The 17070-nt window shown below is 39.5% G+C and overlaps 1 protein-coding gene across 3 annotated transcripts in view; it reads left to right on the forward strand.

Moving 5' to 3' along the window:
- CFAP97 (cilia and flagella associated protein 97) overlaps positions 1 to 16059 on the forward strand; it is a 39848-nt gene extending 23789 nt beyond the window's left edge. For all 3 annotated transcript variants that reach the window (XM_067551641.1, XM_067551642.1, XM_067551643.1), the window contains exons 5-6: positions 11396 to 11546; positions 14213 to 16059. In XM_067551641.1, the coding sequence (XP_067407742.1) occupies positions 11396 to 11546; positions 14213 to 14340 (279 nt within the window). In that variant the 3' untranslated portion in view covers positions 14341 to 16059. The remainder of the gene's footprint in view (positions 1 to 11395; positions 11547 to 14212) is intronic.
- The last annotated feature ends 1011 nt before the right edge of the window (positions 16060 to 17070 follow it).

Genomic DNA, 17070 nt, shown 5'->3' on the forward strand with positions numbered 1-17070 from the left:
CCTCCATCTCTATAGTATCTGAACACATAGTATGTACATATATTTGTAAGAAAAATGTATCATCTTACTTTGACAAAACGACAGTTTTTTCAGTATATGAAATGGATTTAAAACAATATGGCTTTTCTTTCCCCCCAAGTGGAACAGTTCTACAAGAAACAGCTTCTAATTAAATCTAGTTAATGTACCCTCAGTTCTGGGTGACAGATTAAGTAGACTAAACTAACTCAGCACATATTATGGTTTCCCCTCCTCTTAAGACCGGGCATGGAGAAAACCAATCTACACAATGACAACAGAATCCATTAAGTATGTTGGCTACACACAGAATAAAACTTATGACATAAACTGAATCAGAAATAACTAAGTATATAACCAGCCATCATTTCAATATCTGTAGCTCTCTGCTTGTCCCGTTATGTTGAACTTATATAGCAGTGGTCCTCAACCTATTGACCATTGTGGGCTGCATCCAATACTATGTGTATGGCCCTGAGGATGTCACATGGGCTGCAGCTGTGTGCTGATTGGTTCACAGCACCACAGGTTGAGAACCCCTGCTATATAGTAATGTATTTTAGTGACAAAGACAAATCCAGTTTCAACTGTAATAGGTGTTGCTCAGGCCTGCCAGTCAATGTCCCCCTTAGAAAGGGATGGCTGAGGTTTACAGCACTACTTTTTATCCTACTGATAACATATTAAAACCCACTATGCATAAATTGTGGTATTGCTTGATCTAGTTCATTCTCCCCCTTCCCCCACAAGTTACAGCACCAGTATTAAACAAATTGGAGTGGGCTTCTGCTGGAAGTTTATGCTTATTTATTATGCGCCATGCAGGTTCCCGGGTGACTGGACTCCCCAGAGAGATTACTGATGAACCCTGGAAGCTGAGTAGCAGATACTGCCTCCTGAGCCGCCTGGGAAACTGCATGGCTCATAATAAATAAGCTTGGCTCAGGGGAGGAGCGGAGAGCGTGAGCTGCAGGGTCCTCGGGGAAGAGGGATGTGGAGGAGAGGAGATGGGACCAAGTGTGGAGGGAGGGAGATAAGGGACCTGACGAACAGTGGTGAGAAACACAAAGGGACGCACACTGGAAGTGGGCAGGGCCTGGGGCGGAGCCTGGGGTAGAGTGTGGGTAGGGTCACAGGCAGAAGAGGTGGGACAGGGAGCTAGCCTCCCCCAGGGAAAATTTCACCTGCCACTCATGGCCCGGGCCCTTTTAAATTGCCAGGCCCCTGGACCATTGCCCTCTTTGATGCCCTGCCCTCCTCTCTTCCCCCGGTCGGCGGACCTGGTATTGCTACAGCTTGTCAAAGAGTAAAACAATTTTTTTAATTGCATAAAAGTGTGGAGTTTAGTTTCTAATGACTTGCGGTCAAATTATATATATTAGCAAATTATAGCACAAATAACTAACTCTCAAAAGTCATATTGGAGGTGCACTGTTCACTTTATTTGTTCAACTGCTTAAAATGTGTTGGGGAGCAGAAACAGTAACATGTAGCATTCGTGATCAGCCACACTTTTCAGGTAACAGCAGAAGCAAACTGCAGACAGCCTGAAAATATTTCCAGAGCAGTCTGAATGAAAATTAACAAATAGTGAATACATTCAGAGAAAATTGAGATTGGTTTGGTGATTTGCTGATCAAAAAAGGGGGACACTTTAAAAAATTGTCTATTTGAAGTGTTCACTTTGTTCACTTCCAGTTTTAATAGTTATGACTGAGTTATAAACCCTTCCTGGGGATTTAGTGAACAGGTGACGTTAATATCCTATGACAAATCTATGGGGACCATCATCATCTCTCAGCTACAGTCATATGCCTTATGCCTTGATTGTTACATTTTTATTAGACGCTTGTTAGATTACATCATCCTTTTTATATTCAGGTTAAGTATAGAGGGAATCAAGTTGTCCATTAAAAAGAATAAATTGGGATTTTCTTTCTTTTCTGGAATGAGGCCAAGGTATAGAAATATTTAAATATTGTACGTGACAGTTTGCTGGTGATCTTTCTTTTTAATAAGCAGTTTAAACTACAAATCAATCAGTGATACATACCTTTGGCCACTTGCATTCTGGATTGCCAAACTTTATTTCTCATACCATCACTAGAGGTAAAGCAGAAGCGCTAGTTCAAACAATGATGCTATATGTTTAGCTGAGAAAATTTAGTCAGATTATGCAATCTTAATACCAATTCTGCAGGTGTACCAAAAGACTTTTATTTTATCTTTCATGGCTCAGTTTTATCCCCAGATTCACCCTCACCTCTGTCAGGTTGCTTTTTTAAAATAAGTTATACGTGCAGTATATTAATTTAAAGTTGTAATTTCAGTGTGAATAATTTGGCACAAGCACAAGTTACAGATGTGTGGTGCTCATTGTTGTCATCTTGAAAAAAAATCATTTTGATAAATATTCCAGAGTGCCAGACTACCACATGTCTAAACTTTGCATAGTTTCTTAATTTCATGAATTTTTCTTTTGCTACTTATTTGGAATAGGTCCTTACTCAAGTTTTTGTGATCACTTTCTAGGTATTTACCCATTGCAATAAGATTTCCTTAACCTCACTAGCTTCTCAGTTGTAAGCTTACATTCTTCAGCCTGCCTCTGTAGTTGCGGTTTCCATATCTCTGACAAATTTAGTAGCTCCTCCAGAGTTTCTACATTTTCTAGACAGGCATGGTGCTGAAAACCAAATGCCCTATTCCAAGTAGACCCCAATAATAACATGATTACCCTGTTATAATTCTCCTTTTTTTCTTATCTAAACATTGTGCCAGTTAAGGTCTCTTTTACCACCTTTGATGCCCTTCTATCTTTGTTACTGCTAACTTGAATCCATGAGTACCTTTTTTTGTCAGTATGTACAAGACTTTACCCAATACTCTATTGCCTTAGAATCTTTTGGATCACAAATAAATGACTTCACATTTGCATACTCTAAAACCCACTTAGCCATTTCATAGATTGCTCCCTTAGTGTGTGGTAAATATTTCTGAAACTGTTACTGATGTTTGCTTTTATCCCAAGAAGAAAAAATACCACGGATATTCATTGTACATATGATTCTGTACAGTAGTTATCCCCAAGAGTTTCAGCAACATAAAACTGAATAGAAATACATGAATTGATAACTCTTTTCAAAAATAACTTTAGAATTTGCTTAAAGACACCATACTGTCCTACATCTGTAAAACTGTTTATTCATGCCCTAAACTCAAATGGTTATATTTCATTTCTATGCCACTAGTACAGCCTCTTAATATAGCTTTCTTAATATACACATTTCAGTGACTAACCCTTTCCAATTTGACTCTTCCTAGATGTCAAACTTTTCCCGTTGGTTATTTCTTTTTAACTTTTTTTTTTGTAAACAGGAATATTTTATAGTTTTGTTTAGATTATAGGTTGCTATATCTGAAATAGCAAGAACAAAATGTAACTGACCAACAGAGGACACTACTGATTCACAAAATGCTTTATGCTTGTAAAATAAGTCTGGCTTTCTTTTTTCCCGATGGAATGTGGAACAAATATTGATATGTTATAATTTTTAAACTTCTGCAGGTATATATCTCAGTCTGTATGGACACAGATTAAACCAGATGCTGTGTGAATCTAAGCATAGTACACAGTTGTCAGCATGCTAAAGTTTATAGGCTAGAATGTATCCTAAAGTACCTTACAATTTGAAAGTTTATTTTATTATGCAGACTACTAGTTTGCATAAACTACATATTACACACAAAAAACTATGTTAAAGGAACATTTTTAAGATTACAAAGTCAAGCAATCAAAAACTAGGAAATGCCAGAATCAAGGTTGCCTATGCAACCTTTATGCAGCCTCCTTTTATATATATATATATATATATATATATATATATATTGTGATATAGCGAAGGCAGAAGGCTCTAGAAAAGTGATTGAAGGGAGATATGTAAGCCTCAGAATGCTCTGGGCTCTGTTCCCTGCAGTTTAGCTGAGAGTCCTTAGGGGGCAATCAGGAGCAGCTGGGGCTAATTAGGGACCAGCCAGGTGCTCCATAAAAACTCTCTGACCCAAACAGACAGGGCACGAGCTGGGAGGAGCAGGAGTGCTGTGCTATGTGTAGGAGTACTGATTGTGAGGAGGAACAAGACCGGAGTTCAGAGATTCTGTGGAAGAGCAGGCTGGAAGAAGGTACCAGGCTCAAGAAGCCAGAAGGAGGGGGAAAATTAGCCCAGGGGAAGAGAGTTTGTAGCTGGGAACACGGTGCCAGCAGCACATAGCTGCTTCTCACGGGCCCCTGGGCTGGGACCCAGAGGAGTGGGTGGGCCCGGGTCCCTACCCCCTCCTCGGGGAAACTGGAGTGGCTGGAGACGCCCTGACCCACTACAAGCAATGGAAGCGTGAGGCTACTAGGGTGTACTCGGCTATCTGCCACAATATATATATATAATATGCATTATGAGATACTGATTTTTTCCACAGGACTCCATGCTCATTCAGTGCACAAAATAGATGGTCACTTAATGAGCAACTTTTCAATATTTTTTCTGTGTGTGGCCTCATTCACTATACATCTTCCAACTTCTGCAGGGCCACAGACTCTCATCTTCAGTACACAAGCCTGATTCATCCCTAATACAAAGGCCACCACCTGCCAAGTTTCAAGTCCCTGCTCCAAGGCATGAGATTGCTAGAGGTTTCCAGAGAAAAGGTGGTTGTATTTTTTTCAACACCAAAAAAACATGTATTTTCCCTAGTCTTATTCTCAGAAATGGCTGAGCCATTTTGGCTGAAAGTCTTAAAAAAGATTCAGCCAGAGACCAATACCTGTCATGGGAAATTTCAGCCTGAATAGTTAAAATCTAGCAAAGTGCAACTGACAACAAGGTCTTATAATAGGAAGTGTTGGGCAATGATAATAGGGAGCACTACCGGCCCTGTTATAATTTAGAGACCTTGAAATACCAGCGTACAGGTATTTAACTACCTAGTCCCTGAATCAGTTCATGTTCCCTAAAGTAATGGGATAAACACACAGATTACTACTTTAAATGGGTCTCTGTTTGGTCATGATTACAAGTCATTATCATCTGGCACTTGTTAGGCAACTTGCATGAAATGAGCTGGTGTGCTTAGCCCTGTTCCTGGCAGATAAGCAGCCATCATAATTTACATCAATTTCCCCATTTGGAAGCTTGGAGGAAACTGAATGAGCCTGGTTAGAGCCACCCTCTCACCTTTGGAAGCGATATCTTGCAGAACAGTTACAGAATATTGGGGGGAGAGAGCAGTGCAGGGAAGCTGGCACTGATGTTGAATTCTTGAATTTTTTAATAAGAATTCTTGTTTTTATAGTTCAATTAAAGTGCTATGCCACTTTATAAATGCATAACTCAGGATCCCTGTCCTGAGATACTTAGTCTAAATTAGTTAGCTATCTTGATGACAATACTCTGATGGTTAGAGGTTAGGGTAGGTGAGGAGAGCTGATGGTATAGAGAACCAGGTGTTGGGAGAGTGAGAGAGACAAGATAGGGAAGGTGCTTTTATTTACTTTTTCTAGTAGACAGAGCATGAGTAGATAATGCTAGAGCAGAGAAGTGTTGGAAGACTGAGTTTTCAGGAAGTATTTTCTGAAGGAAAATTAGATTCCTTGATGCACAAGAAGGAGGTAGTCCTGGCTGTTTGAGGGCACCCTGAAAAAGGCACAAGGTCCTGGGGAGGAGACGGGATCATTAGAGAGGAACAACCAAAATATAATGTGCAACAAGATAGGAACTGAGATGTAGGAAGGAGCAGAGATGTGTAGAGCCCTGGAGGCAGAGATGAAGAGTTTGAACTTTGCTAAGGAATAGATAGGAAACTAGTGAAAGGACTTGGGGTGATGAGGCGGGGTGGAAGATGACTTTAGCAGCAGCATTTTGGGTAGGCTGAAAAGAAAAAAGCGGTCAAATAGAGAGCTGCAGATTTTAAAGCTGTTGTTTGTAGGTGTTCAGCATTGGTGATTACATCTAAGGGGCAGGCAAGAGCAGTGCTAAAAGTGCTCTATTAACTTACTAGCGCGTTTGTCCGAAGGAAAAAGATCAACAGAATGCAACTGCAGTAGGACAAAGTCTCCTGGAATGTGGGATATTGCAGGAGCTCAGAAGCTGAGGTGTAGGCAGAACCTCAGAGGTTGGGGTAAGTGGGGTTACTTCCTAGGACTTTGTGGTTCATGATCTATGTAGGCTGCTTTTCTAAATAAATTGTTTAGGATTTCCTTTAAGCTGGTAACATAATGAAAATCTATGTTTAAGGGCTGCCTTGTGATAGGAGTCCAGATCTAGCCCAAGGTCAGGTGTAGATTCAGGCAGCAGTTCCCTGCTTAGAATCCCCACTACAGGGAGAGGTTGCTGCTGTAACTTTTCCCTCGCTAGGGGAGAATATCAGGCTCTTGGATTCAGGGCCATTACCAGGGCAGGGCAGCTGCCAGGGCACAAAGCCATGGGGGCAGAAAAATGGGGTGGAGAAATAAAGGAAAAAACATTAGGGGATGCAAATATGCTTGTTCATCCTGGGCACTGAAATGCCATAATTACGACTGTGCTTGGGTTGTTACACAGATGTGCCTATTTGGATGGCACAAGCAATAGTGCTAATGACTTGAAGTAGGGTAACTATGATCACAGCATTTACTTAGATTGTAAACTCTTGGGGGAAGGATTGGGGATTTTTCTGTTTTTTGTTTTTGTTTTTTGTTCTGTGTATGTACAGTGCCTATCTAGCACAAGGGGGTCTTGGTCCAGGACTGGGGCTCCTAGGTGCTATAGTACTAAAAATAATTACTACAGACTGGCTAGATTCACTGAAGCTAGAGAAGGTGCTGTAAATTATGTTTCCTTCTGATATTCAACTATATGCTCGTGCTGCTGTTTATCTTCTCAGCATTCTTTCTTTCTTTCTTTCTTTGAGCTTCCTGTGGATCCTACTAAAAAAAATCACGAGTAAAGTTCCATTAAAAAGTTGTCATAGATGAAAGAACTTTGGGGCTTGTTCAGTTACTTACAACTAACTGACAGGTGTGGAGCCAATTAATGCAACTTCAACAATGGAAGAAAATGAGAAATTAGTCCATGCACAAAAGCCAAAAGAAACTGTCCTCAAATGCACTCTTATCTGTTCCTTCTCTGCTCTGTGAAGTAGTAATGTGGATTCTAATAAGTACGAAATTAGAGAAGTCATAATATAAATATACTTGAACAGCTGTCAAGGCATAACAGTCAGCTGTTGGGAGTTCAATGGATGGTGAAACTGAAGCCTACACACATACAAAGAGCAACACAAGACAAGGGAAATTAACAGCTTAACTTTTCCTCTAAACTGAACTCTATGGAGATAGATACTCAATTTTATTTGTGACTTCTCCCTCCCCCTTGTGGAGTGGCTTCAGAAAAAATATACTGAATTTTTGAAAAAAGAAAGTGCCCAGACTAGTTTTAGAGCTCACTGACTATGCTAAAAGTTGAATTAATCCCATTCATTTTAAACCAGTAAGCAGCACCAATCTTTTACATTGCTTCTGGGCGGGTTTGTTTTGTTTTCCAAATGTCAGTGATCCAGTGCTTGCTTCAGCTATTTACAGTTTGTGCTTTAGAAATTCTTCAGAAATCTATAGACCCTATTCCTGAAGGGGGGGGGGAGTCTTACTTGTCAGTGTAAAATATGGTGAATAGGAAGGCAGTAATTCTGGAAGATTATAAAACTGTCACATGTTTTCTTCCCCTTTTATGTTAAATCCAGTATATAAAATCTACTTAACCCTTACATGGTTAGGGGAAGAAAAAAATCCATCTGATAGTCTTTTCAGGTCTCTTGCTTCCTGAGCTAGCACAGACTGGGACAGTAACTGATAATACTACATTAGCATCGTTTTTCAGAGGTAAGGGGAAAACAGTGCGGTGCCTTGATTTGCTGAGCACTGGCCTAATTTTATTGATTTAAACTCAATAGCTTTGTTTCTAAAGTCCATTTTAGCTAAAACGATGGTAGCTACAATACAAGTTCTTAAGGGCAAGGAGTGGTGTTAGTGTATTTTAAAATATGAGGGATGTAGCAACCGCCCTATTTTTATCTCAAATCGTAATCAGTGAAATATCTCTGATACCAACAAAAGCTTATTTTATCCGACAGCCACTGAAGTGAATGGTAAAACTCCCATTGACTTGAATGGTGTGGTCTTGATCAGAGCCATAGAGACTAAAGAATGGGGAAGAAGTAAGAATAGATTACATTCAGTGAACTTTTTAAGATATTGAGTTAAAGAAAATATTAACAGTAAAAATCAGGAGATTAATAATTGAAAGTAAACTCAGTTTAAAATTACAGTATGAAATAACTTTTGTAAGGGGCTAGAAGGCTTACATAATTGATAATAAAATATAAGGAGTCTGTTAGTTCTTCATTGATTCAGTAGGTCAGGACTGCCATTTTAAATGTTTGGGAAGGTTCATTTCCATATGCAGTAGGCTGCTGTCCAGATTGTAAAACCCCAGCCACAGATGGCACCAGACGATGCCCCTGGATGAAATTCTCAGTGGAGAGTAAGAACAGAGATGAAGACTACCCTCTCATCTCTTAAAGGAGGGCCCCTTATGGCAGTGTAGAAGCTGCCACTGCCACTTTGAAATCTGTATCTGATCTCTCAATAAATAAGGCTTAATACTTTCAATAATGTTCATCTGGCTTCATTTTAATTTTTTTGGCTTTTTGCTTCTGTAATGAGAGCTCAATCCTTGTCTGAACACATAGATAAAAGTTTATGTATCAAATGCATTTGTTAAAAACCAATCTATATATTTCCTTTAATTCTTGAGTAATGTGGGCATATCCAGTAGAAGTCATTATGAAGTGTAAGGCATACTTGAAGTTCACGTGATGTTCCTGGTATGTAAATTGTATCCTATAATTGGAATGTCGACTCATAGCATGTTTGCCTTTAAACGGAAGAATATCAGTTCATTAAATTAGCCTGTCTATGTAGACTGTTTAATTAAACATTTTGAGAGTTTACAGTCTAAAGTTTCAGGATTAGTGAATCATCAATTTATAATTCCTATCATAGGTCAAAAATTATGCAGTTGTGTACGGAGATGGTGATAAAATCATACGTACAATGTTGGATCTAACATTTAGAGACTAGTCTAACATTTCATGTTTTGCAACTGGCTTTAAGCAGGAGCTATTTCTAGCCAAAGTCCTTCCTTTGACTTTTGCTTACCTAGGTATTTCCATTTGATGATGAACAGACTGGCACTTGATGCTAGCACATGTGACATACTATATCTGAGCCAAAACTACTTGTTCTTTCTCTCTTGTACTCTCTCAGTGCACATTTCCAGGTTCCCATATGCAAACTATTGTATGTTCATAAATGGACACAGCTGACATTCCATGACTGCTGCATGGCTTCTCAAGCCATTCACTACAAAACTAGTTTGAAACAATCACACTCTTTTTATCTCATCCATGTAGTGATAGATCTATTTAATTTTGTTTTTGAGAAACACAAAGTATAGTTAAGTGGCTATACAGAGACATTGCCCCAATAAATATACTGCATGTTCCAGCTGTAATCTAGGGAGATTGTGTCATCACAAACAAGATGCATGCTGGGTTGTTGCATTAAGCTTGAAGCTACCTAGTTATTGGAGTGAGTGTGCAGGTCTGTGAAATGCAAAAAGTAAAGGCAAAATACATTAAAATATAAATATGCTAAAACACCATCTTAACCCTGTTTATCTGGGTTCTTGGTCACTTCGCTTAGCAACAAGTTTCTTGTTAAAAAAACTTATGGAAATCTCCTAAGAACTGGATTTCTTGCCTTTAGTTAGGAGTCATTGTGAAGGACATGGGAGCCAACTGTATTTTATGAACATTATATGTTCATCTGTTTTGTTTACTATGTTGTTACAAGGAGTTAATTTCAATAAGCGAACAACGGGTAGGCTGAAAAGCAGACAACAACTTTAGGTAGACTTATTTACTGGTACTTTAAGGACAATGTACCATGCTGAGGACAACAGTCTGGCTGGAAATTTCCATCGGGGAAAGGCCATATAAAGCTGTTTAACCACGTTCAAGACACCAGGAAAGACAAAACCTCTTTGAGGGATAAGAGGGCAACCCTTAAAGAACAGAGTAGAGACAGAGATTGCAGGGGTGCAGACTGTTCCCACAACACCACTCCAGACATGGGGGGGTATCTGGGATAAGCTAGTCCTATCTAAGTTTTAAATAAGACAGATATGTGTGTAGACCAGTGTTACTCAATTAAATTTGGCCACGGAACCCTTTTGAACTCGATAAATAATTGCGGAACCCCCCAAACTCTTAACAGTATTTTTACATATGGGGCCAAAAAAAAGTCAAAATAAGCAAATTATATACAAACAACTAAGTCAGCGTTTCTCAATTAAATTACACTTACACTCAATACCCTCCGCCGAAAAATCCGGGACATCTTCCCTTTTTCGGCGGCGCGGAGAGCAGCTGCTCTCGGAACCCCAATTGAGAAACACTGGTGTAGACTGTGTTAAAACCCTCTTTTTTCTTGTTATGCTGTCTGCCTACTGTTAAGGTTGCACAATACTGTGTTTTGAAAAGGCTGTTTTAGGTCACTGCATTCACATGGGTCTCAGCTCCCAAAGGGAAGACATGCAGGCAGCCAATCCCAGGGGACCTGCTTAGCAACCTGAGTTGGTATACAGGGGTCTGTATTCTGAGACACGGTTTAAGTGGGAGAATTGGAGGATTCTACCCCAAAGGGGGAGTTAGAGACAAAAGGCCTTCACCTCTGAGGGAGATGCAATCAGACACCAGAGAGAAGGGTCAAAGGTGCATCTAGCCTGAACTGTGACAGTTATCATAATCTTAATATTTAATAATTCACTGAACTATAATATTACAGTATAAGTGAACAACGTCATAACCTGCTGCCATTGAGTGTGGTTGATTCTGATATATCTGTCTTTAAATGGTTGTCAGATAGATGTTCAACTTTCAGATCACTGTAAAATGCAGTTGTAAAGATGGTATGTTTAATGTGTACTCATTTTTCAAATCACTGAATAGTATGCAGTGAAAAACACAATATAAGGACTTAAAAATAAATGTAGTATTTGGGTTTAGTATACGTTTAACAAAAAGAGTGTATGGGAGGGAGGGGAAATGGATGGATGCAAGGGTGGAATAACACTGAATCCCTTCTCTGGTAATTAACTATCTTGATTGAAGAGTTATATATCACATAATTGTGGGATGTTGTGATTTTATACAAATATAAATAAATTTATTTGGGAATATTTTCTTTGTGGTTTCTTTAACTAAAACTGGCTTTTTTTAAATTAAGGCTCTTCTAAAAAGACTGGAAGCAGTGAAACCAACAGTTGGTATGAAGCGTTCTGAACAATTGATGGACTATCAGCGTCATATGGGTTATCTAAGTTCTTCACCATCCACAAGACGAGGGAAGTCTGCTATAAGCCAGCTTAGCTCTTCAAGTAAGTAGACCTGGCGTGGCATATGCTTGCATTTGTGTGCATTATGCTTTATTTTTGCATCCAGAGTCATTTTTCTTCCTCCTGTTACACTGGAAGAGTCTTCAGTAGTCTTCTTTAAGAACAATACATCATTTTCTTCATATATAAAAATACATGAACCGTGCACTTATTTGTTTGATTTCTCTTTACCATATCTAATTTTTATGTGCCCATTTTGTTAATCTTGCTAATACAGAATTGTTTATCTACAGTATATTCTTGAGTGCTTTGTCCAGACCATTTTTAAACTACTCGGAACATTTTAGGTTTGTTTTTAGTTTGTGTGGGGCTGCAGAAAACATGGCAATGACATTTGTGACATTAAGCACTCCAGTATTCATACCCTCCACGCTCTCCTGTAATAATCTTTGTACAAAATATGGCTTATGAGGTATCATTTGAAAATGAATAACTTACTGATCATTAACACTCATTACATACATACATCACACAGACATGCCAGTTCTTATGAATAAATTGCAAGAGACGCGATTTCTAAGTAAAATTAAGCCTTACTCAGGATCTGGTGATAGAACTCTCAAATATGACTAAAGTGTGTTTAATCCTGACCTTTGAGAGTGCTATCCTGAGGTCATGAGGCCAGTTTAATAATTTTACTTAGATATCACTGTCAGCTCCGAGCAGCCGGGGCTCCCCTGCCAGCCCACCATGGAGCTGACAGTGGAAGAAGCCACAGCCACCCAGGGATGACACCAGGATCCCCTCCTCACAGGGCCCCCTGAGGAGAGGCTCCCACTGTCAGCTCCAGGTGGCCAGAGCTCCTGCTGCCAGTCAGGTGTGTGACCTGAGAGCACCTTAAAGGCTCAGCAACTGGAAGCGAAATAAAGAGAACCCACATGTCATTGTCTTAAAAATCATGAGGAATTGTTTTTAGCGTGATTTGGGGGGGGGTCTGACTCATGATTTTCCAGTGGTGAGGGTTGGCAGCACTGGGGTATTAAGAGGAGGGTTTTATGCTGGATTTATGACAAAAGTGTGTTTAAACCAGGCAGGTCTGGGGAGCTGGTAAACGGGTCTGCCCAGATCTTGAATACAAATGAAGAAGGTTGACCGTGGACAGTGGGATTGCAATTTACATGGCAGTAAACAGAACTGTCAGAGCTCGCAGGTGGTTGGAGTCAGCGTGTCTGTACCAGCTTGGTGGTCAGGCAAAGACAAGGAAGGCCCATTTGCCTACTGGATAAACAAAGCTATCAAGTGGGGGAAGAGACAGCTTGGCTGCACCCCCAGTAGGGAAGAAGAACTTTATCCAAGCTATATAGAGAGAAGGGGGCTGAACCTCAAGTGATAAGCAATTGAACTGACTGACTGTGTACAGTAATTCTGTATTATAAAAGTATATGGACTGAGGTCTTTTCAGAAAGCTAGTGACACACCCACCGGTGATTGATATCAGTGTGAAATGTATGTTTTAACACTGTGTGAGGAATTATGGACACTCATTGATAGTAGGCTGTCTGGGCTGCCCAGGCAGGAGAGCGTCCCAGCTATCAGTCTGTCTTTTATGTAAATTAAGCATGGTGGAATCGGAAATAGTGGAAGGCCTACTTACATTGAAATCATACAAGGGGATGGGAAGCCCACAGGAAGGGAAGAACAATGTGAGTCATCCTGCCTCTTGAAATAAAGTAATTGAATTTTGAAAGATATAAGCAAAGACAGCCGCCATCTTTGGCATGCATCACTAGCCAGACACAAGGGAAGAGCTCTTGCAAGCTGAGAAAGATGGGCCCTTTAGCCAAGAAGGGGTTGAAGTCTTTGGAAACTGAATATAGGTGAGCAACCTACTTAGGCAAATATCTTTCACCTAAGACGAGAAGGGAAGCCCTCACCTTGTACTCTTGTGGAAGGTCCTGACTGAAGGAAAATCAGCCCTGGCTGGGAAGAGGAATGACTGGTGAGAGAAACCATCTTGAACAAAGCCAGCATCTTACCAGATTGAGTTTAGTTTGGTTAGATGTGTGTTTTTGTTTTACTTGTAACTTTTTCTGTCTTCATTCCTTTTACTTGAACTCACTTAATCTGATGTATATTTTGTACCATAATCCAGCACAGTGCTGTGTTTTAAGGGTAGGGTGTATTTACCCCCAGTTAAGTTAATAAGATGTGATGTGGTTTTCTCTCTTTACAGGCGCAATAAATTTTATGATGTCTCTGAGCTGTCTAGGAGAGGGCTGGACGCCTCAGGGCACATGGTTTTGGGGATATTTGGGACTGGGAGTGCACATTGTGGTCGTCTTCTTGCTGGTTGTAACCAAGGCTGTTGGATGCCAGACTGGGGCTGTGGAGAGGCTGCTGGGGTCACAGCTGCTGAACCAGGGCTGTCTAGCCCACAGACACTCAGAGTGTGACCTGCGTGCTGGCAGACTGATTAACTCCCAACCTGGGCTGCTCACACAGCAGTAAAGCACTGTGAGGTACCCAGGGTTACAGACCAAGCGCTGATGCAGCCCCTCCTTGGTCTGGATTGGCCCCAAGCCCCAGAATGACTGTGACACAATAGTTGTTGGGGGCCATATGGGGGGAGAGGAAGCAATAGGACCACCTACCTTATCCAAGATAACAAGATTTGTTAATATATGTTCTCCTTCTACTCTCTCTAATAGGAGGAGCTTCAAGAACCTCCAGTGCATCCAGTGCAGTCAGTCATAGGTCTGAGAGACCAGTTTCTGATGCATCTAGTGGGGCATTACGGAGACCTAAACCCACTAATGTTCGCGCTGCTTGGTTATAAATTATTTGTACTGTGCCGAGTTCTTACTTGATCACCAGATTTCTATTTCTATTGCTTTTGTAAATATCTCTGTGCAAGAGTATTGTCATCTTCATTGTTTGCTGATTAAAGTGCACTGCAGTGTGGTGTAATTTCTTGTACATTGGTTTTAAATGGACAATTTCACTTTAAATCAGTGTTTCCTGAGAGAGAATGTATTTCTAAAAGAGAAAAGTGAAAATTGAAATAGCAAATTATTTTTATTTGCAAAGCACAAATGAAGTTCACACTTGTGAATGATGGAATTGCTGCACTTTGGGTCCAATATGTAAAAATGGAAGTTTTTTTTATTTTAATTTTTTAAATTGCAATAAACTTTCAAGTATGTGCTTTAGTTCCAAAACTGTCCTCATTTTTCATCCTTGTTTGGTCTTCAGAACTGGGTTTTCTTTTTACTACAGTTTGTGGGAATGTTTTTAATAAAAGTAGTCTATACTTTCTATTATCGATGCAGGAGAAGGGTATATAAATATCTGAATTTGTAGTGCAGAATAATGGAGAAAATGTACCTTGTAGATGCAACAAAGCCAGTTTGGTTGCACAGTAGTAGCACTGCTTAGTAGTAGCTAAAATGCTGAGGATGCAGGAAGTGTCTGCAACTATTGTAGATCATTCTAGCTGAATAAAGAAATGGTGTTCATTCTGGGTCAGAGGTCAAGTTTTCCCAACTTAAGGACCTACACATGAGGGAAAAAACCTGCTCTATTGGATGGTAATGTTTGTTGGTTAGCAGAAGAAATCTGAAGGAAAATTCTAATGTGAGGTCCAATAAAAACAAGACGTTCAACTACTCCACAAACTGGGTTAATAGCCAGTGCCGTTAGTGATGGCACTACTTGCAAGCCTCTACCTTGGCTCGTTGGTGAGAAAAGACATGGAGCTGTGGGAGACAAATTTAGTAGTCTCTCTCAAAACCTGGATGTTATACTATCAACCAGGATTAGAAAAGAGGACAAAGGAGACTATAAGGATAAATCTGAAGTTTTGTTTAACTTATATTTTTAATGTTATGTTTTATACGAGGTGTCAAGTAGCTGCAGACCAATCTTAGCACCAGTTTCCAGTTTTATAGTAAGCGTGAGGTTTTTTGGAAGTGGTAATGGAAGTCAGTATGTGATGTAGTTTATTTCCGTATCTAAACTTCAGCAGGCTTTTTGGTCACTGGCCACAGGATTTTCTTTCATAAACAGCATGAATTATGAGCCGCTATCCATAGTTACTACTGTACTTCTGCTTCTTGTCCAGACTCCCTTCATGCAAAAATATTGGGGGTCTTTGTTAAACATAAAGAAAAAGCTTTGTTAAATAGTGTTGAGACCTAGACCTACAAAAGGCAGATCCATTTTCTCTCTCCATGCTTAGCGCAATGGCATGAGTTTAATTTAATATTGTGATGCACTTGGGACCCACAATCATCCAATTTCTTTGATCCTCTCAGATAATGTGACAGAACTGTATGGGTTTTAAAGATGCTTTACCTCTGAACCTGTCGACTTTTGTGGATTAAATTTTTTTAATATGCTTGACAATGTTTTAACACAATTTTTAACTTTAAGCAGTAGTATGGTAAACAGTTATTACTGAAATTATTGTTCTTTCATTGTGACTGTAATGTGTTCTTTGGATAGTACTACTGTAATTTTGTACTAGTGTGCTGATTAAAATTATTCACCATTTAAAGTCTTTGTTTTTGAATGAGACAAATATACTACACTATCAAGGTCATACTAAGTACTTCTAAGTGTTCAGCTAGCAATTCTTTTCTTTGAAGAAACTAACAAAATCAGCTTAGTTTTAATCATTCCAGCTGCTTCTGTTTAATTTGGTAAGGGGAAATTGTCAGTTTTGTATGTCACTCCTTTTGTAAATTGTAAGAAGTAAAATATTTAACATGTATTACATCTGCGTTCATCATTGCATAAGCATCTTATAGCATTTTGTTAGTTTATTATCCAGGAGTTGTAAAGGACACGGGGAGAAATTGGCTGTTTATCACAGTTTAGCATCAAATATAAGCTTTCTGATTCTTTTGTTTTCACACATATCGGTGATTGTTTTTAAAATCAGATTTATTGGCAGGTCTTGGCTATTATTCAGTCTGTCAGGCAGTTGAATTGTAATTCCCTTTTTGTCCTAAAGAAAAGTTTTACTCCTGGTAGCCACCCTTCAGTGTAGTACCTCACCATATAACTTCCCTTCATTCCTTGATGAACAAAACCATGTGTTTTACTGAGGCTTCTCTGAGATTGTTGAAGATTTCAAGTAAAAAAAAAAAAAATCCCTAACTGTGATCCAGCTGTCCATTGTCCTGGTCATTAGTTGAAAATCTTTTCCTCAGGATATTTATAGCAAAAAGTCTTGCTTCAGATTTTCATCTCATTTTACTAGATAAAGTGGAAGAGACTCTCTCCTTAGAAAACCTTCCCCATTTTCCTCTTGCAAGAAGGCTGTTTTTCCTCTCCAATTCTGATTCTAACAGTTTTTGAGAAACCACTTAACAAACCTTTCCTGTCGAAATTATGAATTAAAGATAAAGTGCCTGAGACATATGCCTCTCTCCCTACTACTGGACAGGAAAAGGTCAGCATTTGTAATTTATTTAGATTTTTTTTCTGTAGAAGCATGGAGCAGCTGAACCTTGAATTGTATGCACAGTGCATTTCTCATTCAACAGCAGCCAAAACAATTTTT

The sequence above is a fragment of the Emydura macquarii genome, unplaced genomic scaffold (genome assembly GCF_026122565.2).
Source record: "Emydura macquarii macquarii isolate MOO-44397 ecotype Brisbane River unplaced genomic scaffold, CSIRO-AGI_Emac_v2 contig_1363, whole genome shotgun sequence".
NCBI lineage: Eukaryota > Metazoa > Chordata > Testudines > Chelidae > Emydura > Emydura macquarii.